General features: G+C 42.2%; 2 protein-coding genes across 3 annotated transcripts in view; both read right to left on the bottom strand.

Annotated features, from left to right (window-relative positions):
- gls2b (glutaminase 2b (liver, mitochondrial)) overlaps positions 1-12,948 on the bottom strand; it is a 39,254-nt gene extending 26,306 nt beyond the window's left edge. The window contains exons 1-3 of one of the 2 annotated variants that reach the window (XM_010865845.3): positions 12,340-12,948; positions 12,049-12,148; positions 3,904-4,025 (exon numbers count right to left, since the gene is read on the bottom strand). In XM_010865845.3, coding sequence (XP_010864147.1) covers positions 3,904-4,025; positions 12,049-12,148; positions 12,340-12,539 — 422 coding nt within the window. In that variant the 5' untranslated portion in view covers positions 12,540-12,948. The remainder of the gene's footprint in view (positions 1-3,903; positions 4,026-12,048; positions 12,149-12,339) is intronic. The other variant, XM_020044915.2, reaches the window with a different exon arrangement.
- Positions 12,949-13,431: 483 nt separating this feature from the next.
- Positions 13,432-16,805, bottom strand: LOC117592950 (zinc finger BED domain-containing protein 4-like). The gene is made up of 2 exons (XM_034287531.1): positions 16,425-16,805; positions 13,432-14,866 (listed from the first exon to the last, which is right to left on the bottom strand). The coding sequence occupies exon 2, from the start codon at positions 14,823-14,825 to the stop codon at positions 13,776-13,778; it is 1,050 nt and encodes a 349-aa protein (XP_034143422.1). The 5' UTR covers positions 14,826-14,866; positions 16,425-16,805; the 3' UTR covers positions 13,432-13,775.
- Between the last annotated feature and the right edge of the window lie 1,816 nt (positions 16,806-18,621).

Genomic DNA, 18,621 nt, shown 5'->3' with positions numbered 1-18,621 from the left:
GTGCTCTGATTACCCTAACTATGCCTGTGGCTGCCTCTAACCAACTCTTAAAATGATTTAATGTATTGAAGATTTCACAAGGAGACAAATGGGTGTGAATGAGGCATGTGTGTCTGTTTGTGTAAAAGAGAGAGGAGACTAGACAGCAGCCTATACCTAACCCTTGGTTAATAATGTGGAATGCACAGGGCTCAGGTTATTTATAGTGTTTCTACCATGGCCCCTAACAGTAACAGGAGACAAAAATGTTATGACAGTGTGTGAGAGTGGCAGGGAGGAGTGGAGAGGAACTGGGGGTGTGGAAAGGAATGGAGAGAAGTGGAGAAAAGAGAGGTAAGGAGAAATGGAGAGAAGTGGGAAGAAGCTGAGGGATGTAGACCGAGGAGAGAGGTGAAGAGGAGTGGAGAGGTGGAGAGGAATGGCAAGGAGGATAGGAATGGAGAGGAACAGAGAGGTGAAGAGGAGCAGAGAAATTGAGAGGAGCGGAGAGGTGGAGATGTGCGGAGAGGAATGGAGATATGGAAAGGATTGGAGATGTGGAGAGGAGGAGAAGGGTGGAGAGGTTGAGGGATATATAGTGAGGTTGAGGGATATATAGTGAGGTTGAGGGATGTAGAGTGAGGTTGAGGTAGTGATGGCCAGACGAGGCTTCATTAGCGTTTTTTTAGCAGCAGGATATTATGCTGGCAGCACTCAGATTTTCTTTATCACAATAAAAGCCATCATTGAAATTTAGAAGGTAATATAGCTAACAATCTAGTCTAACAAAATTGGACAGACTAGATTGACAGACTACATTGTTAACTATATTGCCTTATATTTTTCAATGATGGCTTTGATTTTGAAAAATAAAATCTGAGTTAGTGCTGCTAGTAGAATATCCTGCTGCTAGAAGAACAGTAATGAAGCCTTGAATGGCCGTCACTAGGTTGAGAGATATATTAATCAATCAAATGTATTTATAAAGCCCTTTTTACATCAGCAGTTGTCCCAAAGTGCTTTTACAAAACACCCAGCCTTAAACCCCAAGGAGCAAACAACAGTAGTGTTGAATTTCAGTGGCTAGGAAAAACTCCCTAAGAATGCCGAAATTTTGGAAGAAACCTAGAGAGGCCCCAGGCTCAGAGGGGTGACCAGTCCTCTTCTGACTGTGCAAGGCGAACATATTTAGGGTTAGGATTAGTAAGGTTTAAAAGCAAGAAGTTCTCTGTCATACACTTCCTAATATCTGAAAAGCATGCTTCCAAAGTAGCTAATTTTGGGGCTTCTCCATGCTTCATTGAAATATATACTGTAACTGTGTGTCATCAGTATAATAGTGAAAATTGAGGTTGTGTTCCGGATTACATCACCCAGAGGCAGCATATATAGTGAGAACAATAATGGGCCCAGAACCGAGCCTTGAGGAACACCAAAACATACCTTTGATTTGTCAGAGGATATGCCATCCACACATACAAACTGATATATTTCAGATAAATAAGATTTAAATCAGGCGAGAACATGTCCACGTAGCCCAATATGGGTTTCCAGTCTCTAAGAGAAGGGAGTGATCAATAGTGTCAAAAGCAGTACTAAGATCAAGAAGCAACAGGACGGATGCGGAACCTTTGTCTGAGGCCATTAGAAGGTCATTTGTTACCTTCACGAGTGCAGTCTCAGTACTATGATGGGATCTAAAACCGGACTGGAATATTTCATAAATGTTTTTTGTCTTTAGGAAGGCATTCAGTTGTTGGGAAACACATTTTTCTAAGATTTTTGAGAGGAACGGGAGGTTCGATATTGGCCTATAATTTTTTTTTTATGTCCACTGCATTTTTGGTACACATCTGGAGGAAAGTGATAAATTATGTTCGACATTGGTTGATCTAGCACAGGAAATAGCTCCTTAAGTAATTTTGTTGGAATCGGGTCTAGCTGACAATTTGTGGGTTTAGAACTCATTACAAATTTAGTGAATGTCTCGAGCAATACGGGATAGAAAAATTCAAGTGTCCCCATTGACACCTGGTCAGGGAGGTTCAGGACATTCTCAGACAACTGAGATTTTGGGTATATAAATATTTAAGGAGGAGTCAGTTATTTGTTTTCTAATGGTGATGATCTCTTCATCAAAGTAGTTCACGTATTCATTACAGCTAAAGTGAAGACCCACTTCATTTGTTGAGCTTTGCTTTTTTGTTAACTTTGCAAGTGTATCGAAGAGAATGTTTGGATTGTTTTTGTTCACCTCAATCAGGTTGGAGAAATAAGCTGATCGAGCAGATGTGAGTGCTTTTCGGTATTGTAGTGTACTGTCTATCCAAGCTATTCTTAATACTTCCAACTTATTGGAGCGCCACCTTCGCTCCAATTTTCTGGAGGCTTGCTTGAGTGCTCTGGGATTTTCTGTGTACCAGGGAGCAAGTTTGTTGTTCGTATTTCTTTTGTTTTTAGTGGTGCAAACGTATCTAAAGTATTTCGCAGTGTTGAGTTTAGATCCTCAATTTGATCATTTGTGGATTTATATACTCTGTCGTTGATGAGCGAGCTTGTAAGAATATCAAGAAATGTATTTGTAGTGCGAGAATTTATAATACGGCTTTTGAAACTCATTGTTTGCAGAGCAAGTGGATTTCTTGTTTTAACAGTAAATGTAATAAGACAGTGATCAGATATTCCAGGATTTTGGGGAGAATTTATTAGATCTATAATACCTATATCTCGTGACAGGACTAAATCTAAGGTATGATTATGTCAGTGTGTTGGACCTGAGACATGTTGGATAAAACCTATTGAGTCAATTATGGCTTCAAAGGCCTTTTGAAGAGGGTCATTGGACTTTTCCATATAAAATCATCATAAATTTGAATACTATCTGCCATGACTACAAGGTTAGACAAGAATTCTGGAAACTCATTGAGGAACATTGTGTATGGCCCGGGGGGCCTGTAAATAGTAGCTATGTAAGACAATTTATTAGCCTGGCCAACTTTCATGAGTAAAACTTCAAAAGAGGTTGAGGTTGAGGGATGTAGAGGGAGGTTGAGGTGTGCAGAGCAAGATTGAGGAGTGCAGACAGAGCTTGAGGGGTGTAGAGAGAGGTTGAGGGATGTAGACAAATGTAGATGAATGTAGAGAGAGTTAGATGGATGTAGAGAGAGGTTGAGGGATGTAGAGAGGTAAGGGGGTGTACAGAGAGGTAGATGGATGTAGAGAGAGGTAGATGGATGTAGAGAGAGGTAGATGGATGTAGAGAAAGGTAGATGGATGTAGAGAGAGGTAGGGGGATGTAGAGAGAGGATGGGTGGATGTACAGAGAGGTAGATGGATGTAGAGAGAGGTTGAGGGATGTAGAGAGAGGTTGGGGGATGTAGAGAGAGGATGGGTGGATGTACAGAGAGGTAGATGGATGTAGAGAGAGGTTGAGGGATGTAGAGAGAGGTAGGGGGATGTAGAGAGAGGTAGGGGGATGTACAGAGAGGTAGGGGGATGTACAGAGAGGTAGATGGATGTAGAGAGAGGTAGATGGATGTAGAGAGAGGTAGATGGATGTAGAGAGAGGTAGATGGATGTAGAGAGAGGTAGGGGGATGTAGAGAGAGGATGGGTGGATGTAGAGAGAGGTAGATGGATGTAGAGAGAGGTTGAGGGATGTAGAGAGAGGTTGAGGGATGTAGAGAGAGGTTGAGGGATGTAGAGAGAGGTTGAGGGATGTAGAGAGAGGTTGAGGGATGTAGAGAGAGGTTGAGGGATGTAGAGAGAGGTTGAGGGATGTAGAGAGAGGTTGAGGGATGTAGAGAGAGGTAGATGGATGTAGAGAGAGGTAGGGGGATGTACAGAGAGGTAGGGGGATGTACAGAGAGGTAGATGGATGTAGAGGGGTTGAGGTGAATCGGAGAGGGTTCACTAGTAGACTCACTTGTGGAACAGTTCCCGGTCCATCATGACATCATGAAAAGATTCTGATACTGAAAGTCGGAGCTTGTTCATACAGTCCTTCAGTCGAGGGTCACCTGTGAGAAGACCAGTCCTCCTCAGGGCCTATTCAATAAATACAAGTGATCTTTATGTTGCAAGGCATTTCACAGTAAAACAATGTTGAGGGGAGGTATAAATGTGGATCACAACTTGTACCAACCCACCACTGCCCCTTGTCAAAACCCACACCGCCCCCTGTCAAAACCCACACGGCCCCCGTCAAAACACACCAATGCCCCTCGTCAAAACCCACACCGCCCCCCGTCAAAACACACCAATGCCCCTCGTCAAAACGCACACCGCCCCTCGTCAAAACGCACACCGCCACCCCTCGTCAAAACACACCGCCACCCCCTGTCAATACACAATGCCACCCCCTGTCAATACACAAGGCCACCCCCCTTCAAAATTCACACCGTCCACGTCAAACCCACCGACATACCCCTTTAAATCCTCACCCCTTCTCTTCCTCTTTCTGCCAGTGTTTCCCTCTTATTGTAATCAGAGTTGCACCCTGCTGCTGCTAAACTCTGATGCGCAGCCACAGAAAAACATTTTTTTTATGGAATACTAAAAAAATACCAAGCAGAGCATAGTTACCATCACGCGCAGTTTGCTATCTAACAAGCATCAGAGCAGAGCAACATCATCCTTCATGTGAATGCCTATTAAGAATTTGATACCAGCAAGACATTTCAAAGTTGGGACAGGGGCATGTTTACCACTGGGTTGCATCATCTCTTCTTTTAACAACACTTTTTTAAGCATTTGGGAACTGAGGAGACCAATTGCTGTAGGTTTGAAAGTGAAATGTTTTCCCATTATTGCTTGATATAGGATATATATATATTTTTTTTTTTTATTTGTCATATATCCATTTCATAATGTGTCAAATGTTTTCAATGGGTGACATGTCTGAACAGCAGGCAGACCAATTTAGAACCCTGTGTCTTTTACTACAGAGCCATGCTGTTATAATATGTACAGGATGTGGTTTGGCATTGTCTTGCTTAAATAAGCAAGGCATTCCCTGAAAAAGACATAGTCTGGATGGCAGCATATGTTGCTCCCAAACCTGTATATTTTGTTCAGCATAAATGCTGCCTACACAGATGCGCAAGGCACCCATGCCATGTGCACTAATGCATTCCAAGGCTATAGCCATGGAGTCAACATTGGGGGGGACCAAATCAGCCGAGGGTCTGTGGGCCCCCCCCCCCCCCCCAGAAAAACATTCAAAAATGTTTAAAATATTTATAACTCCTAACCATAAATATTTACACAATCTGATGTCACCGTGTTGGTGTTGTTCCTACAACGTAATAATTTGTTGCCCCAGGACCATCATTGCAACTGCCCTGTATTCAGTTGGTTACCCCAGTCCAAAGACAGAATATTCCCCTGCCCCACACCCTTTGACCTAACCCTAACCTCAGAGACACCTGTGCCTAAACCTAACCTCATTGGTACCTGTGCCTAAGCCTAACGTAAGTGGTACCTGTACCTAAGCCTAACGTCAGTGGTACCTGTACCTAAGCCTAACGTCAGTGGTACCTGTACCTAAGCCTAACGTCAGTGGTACCTGTACCTAAGCCTAACATCAGTGGTACCTGTACCTAAGCCTAACATCAGTTGTGCCAACATTAATTATGATGTCGTTGGAACAACACCAACATGGCGATATCAAATTGGTCATCAATATTTGCTCCTTTTCTTCCTCACAATGTCTGCTCTCCCTGCCCTGTCGGCATCCTCATGCTCTCTCTCCCTCTCTCTTTACTCTGAACGCACCAGAGTGAACATGAAATAAATACTATCAATAAACAAGTAGGGTTTCTTGCCATTGTGTTCAGGAATAGATTATTAACTATTTCTGATCTGAATGGCAATTAATATTATATCAATAAACATTGACTCACCTCTTGTGCTACTGTACAGTTGTGGCCAAAAGTTTTGAGAATTACACAAATATGAATTTTCACAAAGTCTGCTGCCTCAGTTTTTAAGATGGCAATTTGCACATACTCCAGAATGTTATGAAGAGTGATCAGATGAATTGCAATTAATTGCCCCTCTTAATTGTCCCTCTTTGCCATGGAAATGAACTCAATCCCCAAAAAAGAAGAAGAAGGCTTCAGGACGCCCAAGAAGAAGGCTTCAGGACGCCCAAGAAAGTCCAGCAAGCGCCAGGACCGTCTCCTAAAATTGATTCAGCTGCAGGATCTGGACATCACCCGGACCGTCTCCTAAAGTTGATTCAGTTGTGGGATCTGGGCACCACCAGTGCAGAGCTTGCTCAGGAATGTCAACAGGCAAGGTACAGGGATTGGACTGCTGAGGACTGGGGTGAAGTCATTTTCTCTGATGAATCCCCTTTCCGATTGTTTGGGGCATCTGGAAAAAAGCCTGTCCGGAGAATACAAGGTAAGCGCTACCATCAGTCCTATATCATGCCAACAGTAAAGCATCTTGAGACCATTCATTGGGGGGTTGTTTCTCAGCCAAGTGAGTGGGTTCACTCACAATTTTGCCTAAAAACACAGCCATGAATTAAGAATGGTACCAAAACATCTGCTGAGAGCAACTTCCCCCAACAATCCAAGACAGTTTGGTGACGAACAATGCCTTTTCCAGCATGATGGAGCACCTTGCCATAAGGCAAAAGTGATAACTATGTTGCTCGGGGAACAAAACATTGACATTTTGGGTCCATGGCCAGGAAACTCCCCAGAGTTTAATCCCATTGAGAACTTGTGGTCAATCCTCAAGAGGCGGGTGGACAAACAAAAACCCACAAATTCTGACAAAATCCAAGCATTGATTATGCAAGAATGGGCTGCCATCAGTCAAGATAATTCAGAAGATAATTGACAGCATGACAGGGCGCATTGCAGAGGCATACATTTAATGTAATTGTCAAGAAAAGCCTTTGACACTTATGAAATGCTTGTAATTATACTTCAGTATACCATGGTAACATCTGAAAAAAAAATTCTAAAAACACTGAAGCAGCAAACTTTGTGGAAATTAATATTTGTCATTCTCAAAACTTTTGGTCAGGACTGTATACTTAGTCCATTATCTGACTGATACTCATTTTCTTACTGCTCACATCTTACTTATATTTTCTGAGGCTGCCCAAAAAACTGATGAATGTCACTGCTACCCTTTCGCTCGCTCATGATGACACTGTGAATAAAAGCTGACTAATAAAACTGATGGCACTTTAATCAAACAAAGTCTAATAATGCTATTTATCATAAGCAAATACAGCTATACAGTATACAATACAAATATACAATCAATGAAAACGACAACTGTCAGGATAAATTACACATGACGCGCAACATAAATGATTGACACTTTCCTCAGACTTCACATGGGGTTTCTGACATATCTAAAAAAAAAAAAACATTAACCTAAGACATTAACGTTAGTTGAATATGCACATGAGCACCATTGTTGGTCGCTGGGTGAATGTGTGGCTAATTAGCTTTCTAGGTAACTTATCAATGATAGATAACGTTAGTGATGGTTGATTGATTAGCATGCGCAAATCAGCCCGTTTTCACCAAATAATTTTGTTTACATTCATGCAATTACTGGTACTTTTTAGCAAACGTATTTATTTGCGCATTTACAGTTCCAGAAAAAAATTACATGTTGATGCTAAAACAATCACAATTGACAGGAAGATAGCCTACGTAACACTCATATTACATTCTAGTTTTCCACTTTTTTAAAACATTTGAAAGTAGCAGGCTAATGAAATAGAGAGACAGTACAATGTTTGACATCGATTGTACCTACAAACAGCAGTTGACCAACTAGGGTACAGCAGCAGCACTTGGACAAACAACAAGCAGGTCTGCAGTAAACCGCAAAAACTAGAACCGGTAGTAATAATAACAGCACTATGTTATGTTCAGTTATGATTCAATTTACATTTGCTAATGATTATTTTGGACAGCAGTGCAAGGTTGCCTGTCATAGCATAGCGCATGTTTTTTTTATTTGTAATTTATATATCAATATATTGGACATTTGGTGCAAATTTGAGTATTGGGAGGGATGTCCCCATACTGTAATTATGGAATAGATGCACTCCCATACCATTACGGATGTTGGGTTTTGAACTATGCGCTGATAACAAGTTGGATGATCCCACTCCTCTTTAGCCCAGAAGATGCAGCATCCAAAATCCCAAAAATTATTTCAAATTGTGATTTGTCAGACCCCAGGACAGTTTTCCAATTTGCCACAGTCCATCTTAAATGATCAGACACCAACCTATTCACAATGGCCAAGACCAGAGAGCTGTGTAAGGACATCAGGGATAAAATTGTAGACCTGCACAAGGCTGGGATGGGCTACAGGACAATAGGCAATCAGCTTGGTTAGAAGGCAACAACTGTTGGCGCAATTATTAGAAAATGGAAGAAGTTCAAGATGACGGTCAATCTCCCTCGGTCTGGGGCTCCATGCAAGATCTCAACTCATGGGGCATCAATGATCATGAGGAAGGTGATGGATCAGCCCAGAACTACATGGCAGGACCTTGTCAATGACCTGAAGAGAGCTGGGACCACAGTCTCAAAGAAAGCCATTAGTAACACACTACGCCGTCATGGATTAAAATCCTGCAGCGCACGCAAGGTCCCCCTGCTCAAGTCAGCGCATGTCCAGGCCCGTCTGAAGTTTACCAATGACCATCTGGATGATCCAGAGGAATGGGAGAAGGTCATGTGGTCTGATGAGACAAAAAAAAATATATTTTGGTCTTAACTCCACTCGCCGTGTTTGGAGGAAGAAGAAGGATGAGTACAACCCCAAGAACACCATCCCAACCGTGAAGCATGGAGGTGGAAACATCATTCTTTGGGGATGCTTTTCTGCAAAGGGGACAGGACGACTGCACCGTATTGAAGGGGGGATGGATGGGGCCATGTATTGCGAGATCTTGGCCAACAACCTCCTTCCCTCAGTAAAAGCATTAACGATGAGTCGTGGCTGGGTCTTCCAGCAGGACAATGACCCGAAACACACAGCCAGGGCAACTAAGGAGTGGCTCCGTAAGAAGCATCTCAAGGTCCTGGAGTGGCCTAGCCAGTCTCCAGACCTGAACCCAATAGAAAATCTTTGGAGGGAGCTGAAAATCCGTATTGCCCAGCGACAGCCCCAAAACCTGATGGATCTGGAGAAGGTCTGTTTGGAGGAGTGGGCCAAAATCCCTGCTGCAGTGTGTGCAAACCTGGTCAAGAACTACAGGAAACGTATGATCTCTGTAATTGAAAACAAAAATTTCTCTACCAAATATTAAGTTCTGCTTTTATGATGTATCAAATACTTATGTAAATTAATTACCTAAAAATCATACAATGTGAATTTCTGGATTTTTGTTTTAGATTCTGTCACTCACCGTTAAAGAGTACCTATGATAAAAATTACAGACTTCTACATGCTTTTTAAATGGGAAAACTTGCAAAATCGGCAGTGTATCAAATACTTGTTCTCCCCACTGTATATGGTTTCTTCTATGTATGGTAGGGTTTTAACTAGCATTCAGGATGCATTGACAAAGTGTGTTTACAGACAATGGTTTTCAAAAGTGTTCCTGTTGGGGCAACAAAAAAAACTTGAGATTGAAAAAAATAATAAACACCTTATAAACTCGACATCCTCAAGTTTTTTCAGAATCCGGCAAACGCACAAATAACTACCTTAACTTTGCATGCTGAAAGTTAAGATTGAGCAGTGATGTGACATGTGGCTGTCTGGTATTGTTTTTCAGTCAAACATTTAAAAACGTGCACGAGTCACTCAACTGAAGAAGGCAGCAAAGGATCATTACAAGCTCAAATGAAAAAAATTTACCTCATTGCAAAAGATTATTTACCTGTGTCGACTTTGATGGAACTCTGGGGCCATATTAACAAAACATTTTATCTTACCACTATTTGGACTCCTCAACAGCACTAAAAGTTCCTAGCTAAGAGTTTCCTCTTAAAACCTATTCACAAAGCTGCTAAGACCAAATTGTACTAAGGATTCGGGAGAAGTCTTAAGCTAAGAGAAAGGGCGGGGTTGACCCCGTTGCTATGGATGATGTCGTGTTCCACAAACAAGCATACTTAACTATGCCCACAGTGACTGGCTGATAGGGGATGCTCTCTGTCAGTGAATTCATCATAGCAATACTGTAGAACGATGTGTCATTGCCATATTGAAATAAATATATTTAAATAAAAATGTAGGCCAAATGTCACTGATTAAACATGAAACCAACAATGATACACTGAATAGTCAAGATAAGTACAGCTAATTGTCAGCCTATTACATGTCTGGCAGCTCGTAAAGAAATGTGCATTTTTTGATGGTGCAATAATTTGTGGAATTATGTGTCCCATCTATTGCACCAACCACACTGGGTGGTCCAGCTATGGCCATGAAGTCGGCTTTTTCTCTTTGTAGTTGGCGAATGAGGAAACCAAATGATTTGTCGGCCGATATGGGGTCTGGTGAGGGCATATATTGTTTGATGTAATATTTTATTGACAGATGACAGAGATATACGTAGTTCGTCTGCGCTGCATATATGCATTTTCCCTGTGGCCAAGTAGCGTGGAGTTGTCACACCCTTGATGTCCAATGTTATTGGGTTGTTTCTGTTTGTTGGTGAAGTGACAGCATCAATGATCATAACTCTACTATGATCGTAATACCTTCATGATTAAGGTGATACCTTTTTAAAAGCTCAGTGTCATTAAATGTTTCTAAAATGTCGACCTGATTATGAGGTGGATTGCTGGGAGCAGCTCTTTTAGGATTGTTTGTGACTTGATCTTAGAGACTTAGGAGTCCTCTTGACTACTCCTAACATTTCTTAGATTTAGGAGCTGCTTTTGGTGCTAAAATGCTTTGTGAAATACTCTTAGGCCAAAAATGTAGGAGTTCTGAAGTTAGGACTGACACAGAATCTTTTTTTAAAGAGTTACTCCTAAATCAGCAGGTTTGGAGCTACTTTTAGCCTTAAGATGTTTTGTGAATAAATATTCTTTATATTTTATACATCCAGAACACATTTCATAAAGGATTAAACATGTTAAATAACAAAAGTATTTGTTTACACGTTATGACACTGATAAATTACAACTTTAGGCAGAATGGACAGCAAAAATGTTTTTGGGTCCAAGAAGTATCAAACCCACTGGCCCCGTTTGGCCAATATGTTAACTTTGAGCCCTGCATTCTGTTTTTATTTCCATTTTACGCAGCGTCCCAACTTCTTGGGAAACAGGGTTGTATTTAATAAAAGCCTATTTTAATGATTTTATTGCATCAGAAAGTAATATACTGTACTTGGAAATCATGTTGCCTAATTAGCTAGCAGCTTTTATTAAGAGTCTGGGAGGAACAGTTTTAGAGCAGGATTAATTGAGGGGGAGGACTTAGGTTATTATTAGGGAATTAAATTGTTAAATTGTCAAATAATGTTAATTTGGGTTAGGGTTGTCTCTTGCAGGGAAGATGTTTTTACAGTTAATTAAAAACATGTTTGTAGCATTTAATGCATCTAGATTTTGATGCCAGGGTACAACAAGCCACCCCACCCGGGGAAAATGTTTGGGGAAATACTGTCTTTAACTGTTGTTTCTAGTAAAAGGGTACACCTTGAATAATATATCAGTATACTTTTTTCAGAGCATTTTTTCTAATACACACTGGTCATTTTTGTCACACATTGTAACAATTTTTTGTATTGGACAGGATGTGGGGAAAGAGAGAGCATTTTTGCAGAAACAACAGTGATCAGTATTCAAGCAGCACATAAACACTGAACACCAAGTCACCTGGAATTAAGTATAGCACCTGTGGTGATAGATAATATTTCAGTAACAGCAAAAATGTCTGAAGTGTGTGTCTCTGAGAGACAGAGAAAGAGAGGGAGATTGTGTCAAGGAGGGCTAGGAGCGGTGTGTGAGAGTATGTATTATTAGGCTAGAGTAAAACATTTGTTTTAATTCTAAAAATAACTGAGGTTAACTTATTTCTTGTAGGGGTTAAATGATAGTGAAGGCCTACTCACAGAGATGAAATGTGATACAGGGACTCTTTCCTGTCCTTCTGTAATGGTGTAGAAGAGCATATCTTCCACTCCTGAGAACAGACCTTTTCCTTCATTGCTCCTGAAGTGAAATACAGGGTAGAGGAAAGGGATCAGCTTGAAACCAAACAAACCCATGCTAATGTAATTGAATGGCTATTTGTAGAGTAGTGGATGATTGAGGCAAATAGAGACAAAGCATTATATTGGATACCCTCTATATTTAGCAAGATCTACAGAACAAGATTTACTAACAGAAAAACATAAACTTACAATTTGGGAAGCACATGTTCCACGTATGAAGTTGTTCCAGTATGGTGTTGAGCTGTGTTCAAATATTGTGCGAGTTGAACTTTAAGGTTGCGACGACTACCTAATAATAAACCGTTATTACAAGTCCGTTTAGTGGCGTCTTTAACAAAATGTTCAACAACTGTTCCGTGGCTCACCCTTAATATTCTCAAACATTGCATGATTACACAACACGAAAAACGGACTAATATAATATACTGACTGCTTCTGGATAACCTTTCGCTATTCCGTTACTTTCTGTACCAGCCAACGTTAGTTGTGTGTCCGTAGTAAGATAGTCCCCGTTTTGATGAGCAGACAACAGGTTAATAACGGCTAAATGACGGTTTGCAAGTTCGAAATGTGTGAAGAGAACGCCGAAGTAGCCCTCCTCTGCAACGACGTATAAGTCAGGTCGGGCATTGGCCAGCACTTGTGACCAGTGAGACAGTACAAACAAGTATGAAGACATCGAAAGGGCCGAGTATAGCAGATGATTAACACAAACGATTGCCGCAAAAGATACAACTGCGGTGAAGTTAGCTTTAGTAAATACTCGGATAGGCAATAGGCCTACCTCATCAGCGAAACCTGAATTTGCTGGCGATAGCAAGCAACACTCCTTGTTTCTTTATTACGTTAAATTGTCAACATGTCCATGGCGGATGGTCCGTTTATTCTCTGTTAAGGGAGAGTGTTAAAATAGCATAATAATGTGATTGTTACTGAAGAACGCAAACTGCTTTGCAACGAAAAAACATAAACCAATTAAAAAATATATAATGAGCTGAGTTGTGAGCAAGGTTATTATAGTTTTGCATTTTTTATTAGTTTTTATATTTGTTTTGTTTTAACTTTTTGTTTTCAAATTCAGTTTAGTTTTAATTAGTTTTTAAAGTGGGTTTGCTAGTTTCGTTTTTATTTTTTGAAAATGCTTAATTTTAGTTTAGTTTTTATTTAGTTTCAGTGTTAGTTTTAGTCTTTTTTGTAATATGGGCTATTTGTCAGGGGCGAGATTCAAAAAGGTCAGAAAAAGTATTGTGTAATAATAACTCAACAAAAACATCATACAATTTTAGAAAATATTTATTCAACAATAAAACCAGTACATAAAATGTACATATGGGCACAAATATGTAAACAGTCTACACTCCGCAATACATGCAAAATGTGGAAGTGACGTGTGCCAAGAAAAAAAACTAAATAGCCAACAGACTAAAGAAGACATACATGATGAACCGCATGTATTCAACTCATTTTTGAGTCACACAAGAAATTTCTGTCAGAATGTCAGGGGGCTTAATCTGAGAAAAGAACATGACAAATAAAAATAAAATATAAACGTGTGTCTCGTGTGTGTGTGTGTGTGTGTTTGTGAATGAATGTGCATGGGTGAGAAAGAGAGAGATGGTTTTACTTCAGTCAAGCAATAATTTCTTATTGATCTTGAGAGAAACGCGTTGCTCCAGAGATGTAGTTGTTCTGTTTCTCAGGCCAGATGACAGCAGTCCACACAAAGACAAGATGCGCTCCACAAAGGCTTGTGAGGCAGGGGCACTAACGAGATCCAATGCCACAGGGGCAAGTTTTGGATACACAGCTTCTCTAGATCTCCAGAACTGCAATGGTGTCTCATTAAACACTCCCTGTTTCACTTCGCAGAAATACTTCTCCATTTCGATCAACAGACTATCGGTCAGACTAGGCTGATTTGTGTAGGACACGTAGACCTCTGTACGGGATGCAAGGAAGCTGTATTTCTGAAGGACAGCAAGAGGGGCTCCTGTTGGAGTTTGAGTTGCCCTTGCAGTAGCACCATCATACTGAGAAGCAGCTGGGTGATACTGAGCTGCCAGGTTCTGCACAAAGGACTGTGCTGCCCTCTTCAATGGCACAGTGTCTGGTGATTGAAGAACCAGCAAAACACTTGGATCCATTAGGCAGGCACCTGCTGGTGTTGCATCAAACTGTATGGAATCAGGGCTAAGAATGCCAGCAAAACCTTCTCGCAAGGACTTCAGCAGTACTTGAGCTAATTGCTTTCCAACAGCAGTCATCAGCAAGTGTGCCTCAAGGTTGAGCAGGCATGGCACTACTTGTGAGAGTGACTGACTGTCACTCTGAAGCTGGTCTGTGTGAACAGCAAAAGGCTCAAGCACCTTGACAAGTTTCGCTAGCTTAGCCCAATCGCTTGTGAGAAGTGTGTCCATGCCAAAATTCTCAAGTAGTTGGTTTAGTTCTGTTCTGGTCTCCAGCAGTCTTTTCATCATATCAAAAGTGCTGTTCCAGCGTGTGCTACAATCCCAGATCAGAGTTTTGCCACATCTTTTGATCAATTCTTCATTAGCCGCTGACGATTTCCTCACACCGTGGACTAGTTTTCTTGCTTTTTTCATGACTGAATGAACACTTGTGTGCTTCATGGCATCTTTAAGAGTGACCTGAAGGGTGTGGGCCAGGCATGGCATTCTCTGGAACTTGTTCTCCCCATCTTCTGGCAGGTCAAATTCTTAGCAAAGCAAAAAGACAAAACAATTAGATAATTTCAGCATTAAATATAAAATTGCATAAGTGCGCAACAGAGAGTCAACAACAAGCCAGTGACTCTTCCCCCGAAAGGCATTGGAGGGAGGGCATCCCAGTGGCGACGAGAGCCCACCTGGCAAGACAGCAAGGGTGGACAGTATCAAGCCTACTGGTCACCTTCATGCCCCCGGGCCAGGCTACACCTAATTATAAACCGTGCTGTAGAGATGAGTTTTTAGTAGACACTTGAAAGTTTGCACTGAGTTTGCATTTCTAACCTTAATTGGCAGATCATTCCACAGGAGTGGAGCTCTATGAGAAAATGCCCTGCCGCCAACTGTTTGTTTAGAAATTCTAGGTACAATTAAAAGGCCTGCAGCTTGCGATCTAAGGTTACGTGTAGGTATGTATGGCTGGATCATTTCAGCCAGGTAAGTAGGAGCAAGTCCATGTATTGATTTATAGGTTAAGAGTAAAACCTTAAAATCAGCCCTAACCCTAACAGGCAGCCAATGTAAGGACGCCAGGACAGGAGTAATGTGTTCAAATTTTTTGTTCTAGTTAGGATTCTAGCAGCCGTGTGCAGCACTAATTGAAGTTTATTTATTAATTTGTTTGGATAACCAGAGAGAAGAGCATTGCAGTAATCTAATCTAGAAGTAACGAAAGCGTGGATTAATTTTTCTGCATCAGTTTTTGATAGAAAGTTTCTAATTTTTGCGATGTTTCGAAGATGAAAATAAGCAACTCTTGAGACATATTTTATATGTTCCTCAAAGGAGAGGTCAGGGTCAAGGGTAACGCCAAGGGTTTTTACAGTTTTTTGGGATACGACCATGTAAACATGTCAGTGCATCAGAATGACAAGTCCTTGTGTCATTGTTTACAAACAGTCAATATGTTGTTGTAACACTGTATTTTGTAAGTATTTTCTGATATAAACTATGGCTAAGATTTTTATGAAAATTATTACAAATGCAGAAGGTTGCACTTTCTTCTGTATGTATTATATCAATTTCAGCAGTACAAAGTTATATATTGCAAAAGATTGGACGTCACAGTTACACTTTTACTGTTTGTACTGTAATTTGTTGACAGAGCATGCCATTGTGATGCAGAAATAAAAAACACAATGGATATCTTAATCCATTTCTGACATGTATAGAAAATGATGTTAAGTCATTTTGCATGTAGTGATTTAGTAAGATTATTCAACAGAGAACCAGTAGAATAAATTATGATCAACATGATAAGCAACTGATAATGCAGGAATCAGAAATGCAACTCATTATGTACAATGATTAACTGTACATAATCATAAATGTGTCAAAGCATTTGATGTGTTCAAAAGAATAAGAACATTGCTTTTATTATGTGCTCAAGTGACTGCATGGTGGGGAAGTTAAACAAGTTGTTTTGAGAATTTCAATTCAGATCTGAGAAATGCACCAAAGTGACTGGAAAAAAATGCAAATTTACCACCCTAAACACTGCATTTTTAACATTTAAAAAAATACATTTGTCACTATAATCACACTCACCAACGCCTCCGATCTCAGTCTCCTCCTCATCCTCCTCGTCTGACCCCTACGACTCCATCCACAGTTCATTCTGCTCGTCTCCTACACCTCTTGGCTGCGCCTGAGAGACAGCACCATCTGACTCAAGGCTCTGCTCTCGCTTTTTATCCCTAAGAAGCCGCACAGCCTTGACGATGTTGGAGCCGTTATCTGTCACAATGAGCAGCACCTTGTCTTCTCTTATACCCCATGCATCTAATGTCTGATCAATGCAGCGAGCAATGGACTCCCCTGTGTGAGGGTGCTCCAAGTGGTGCAGGTTAAGCAGGGCATGGTGAACCTGGCCTCCGGGCGGATGGTAAAAACAGGCTGACACACCCGTAAAAGATGATTTTAACCCTCTCTTGCTCCAACCATCTACACATAGGGTCAGCTTCCTCGCTTCCTTAATTATCTCTTTTAATTTCTGCTTTGACGTATTCATCTTAGCCCCTATAAGGCTGTTGACTCTTGCAGCTCCAGGTGTTTTGAACTTTGGTTTGAGTACATTGGCAAACTTTTTGAAGGCAATCGACTCACACAGTCGTGTAGACATCCCAGTTTCAATAAAAATATTAACCAACGCTTCCTCCCACTTGTGGTGTTCCTGCGTATTAACTGACCAGCAGCTATCGGGACGCCGGTGAAAGCACTCCTGTAGTGTTCTCTGTCCTGCGGTTGTCTCCGGCATGCTGCCTAGCCCTGTAACGTTAACGGGGTTAGGTTCTGTTTCATGGGAGAGGTTATCGGCGGTCTCCTTTACCTTGTTGAGGTAAGCTAGGTTAGCCTCTTTGTGCGCGCTTTTCAAATGTACTTTCAAATTTGTAGGATTTTTTCCTTTCATAAATTGCCCACATATTTTACCACCTTCCACGGCAAGGCACTTGCTTAAGTAATCCCAAATAGGACTCTGCCGCTTTCTTCCCACTTTCGGTACTGCCATGATGCCATGGAAAGAAAAAGACGAAAACTAAGAACATTTACTCTATAATTGCATTTTATTTAAGTTAGTTTTGTACCTCTCCTTGAACTGCCACCTTAACGTGGTGGAGGGGTTTGAGTACCCGAGTGACCCTAGGAGCTATGTTGTCTGGGGCTATATGCCCCTGGTAGGGTCTCCCAAGGCAAACAGGTCCTAGGCGACGGGTCAGACTAAGAGCGGTTCAAAAACCCCTTAATGAAGAAAAAAATCATGTGTTCTGTGACGTCGCCCAGCATGGCGCAGCCGGGGCCCCACCGTGGAGCCAGGCCCGGGGTTGGGACTCGTTCGCGAGCGCCTGGTGGCCGGGCCTTTCCCCATGGGGCCCGGCCGGGCCCAGCCCGAACGAGCGACATGGGGCCGCCCTCCCGTGGGCTCACCACCCACAGGAGGGACCATAAGGGGCCGGTGCAGAGAGGATCGGGCGGCAGTCGAAGGCGGGGGCCTAGACAACCCGATCCCCGGACACGGAAACTAGCTCTAGGGACGTGGAATGTCACCTCGCTGGCGGGGAAGGAGCCTGAGTTAGTGCGTGAGGTTGAGAGGTTCCGACTAGAGGTAGTCGGGATCACCTCTACGCACGGCTTGGGCTCTGGAACCACACTCCTTGAGAGAGGATGGACTCTTCACCACTCTGGAGTTGCCCATGGTGAGAGGCGGCGGGCTGGTGTGGGTTTGCTTATAGCTCCCCAGCTCTGCCGCCATGTGTTGGAGTTTACCCCGGTGAACGAGAGGGTCGTTTCCCTGCGCCTACGGGTCGGGGATAGGTCTCTCACTGTTGTTTGTGCCTACGGGCCGAACGGCAGTGCAGAGTACCCGACCTTCTTGGAGTCTCTGGGAGGGGTGCTGGAAAGTGCTCCGACTGGGGACTCTATCGTTCTACTGGGGGACTTCAACGCCCACGTGGGCAACGACAGTGACACCTGGAGGGGCGTGATTGGGAGGAACGGCCCCCCTGATCTGAACCCGAGCGGTGTTCAGTTATTGGACTTGGTCCATTACGAACACCATGTTCAAGCATAAGGGTGTCCATCAGTGCACGTGGCACCAGGACACCCTAGGCCGCAGGTCGATGATCGACTTTGTTGTCGTTTCATCTGACCTACGGCCACATGTCTTGGACACTCGGGTGAAGAGAGGGGCGGAGCTGTCAACTGATCACCACCTGGTTGTGAGTTGGATCCGATGGCGGGGGAGGAA

The sequence above is a fragment of the Esox lucius genome, chromosome 17, assembly GCF_011004845.1.
Source record: "Esox lucius isolate fEsoLuc1 chromosome 17, fEsoLuc1.pri, whole genome shotgun sequence".
In the NCBI taxonomy this organism is placed as follows: domain Eukaryota; kingdom Metazoa; phylum Chordata; class Actinopteri; order Esociformes; family Esocidae; genus Esox; species Esox lucius.
The sequence above is the reverse complement of the archived record's forward strand: the minus strand, read 5'-3'. Positions and strand labels throughout refer to the sequence as shown.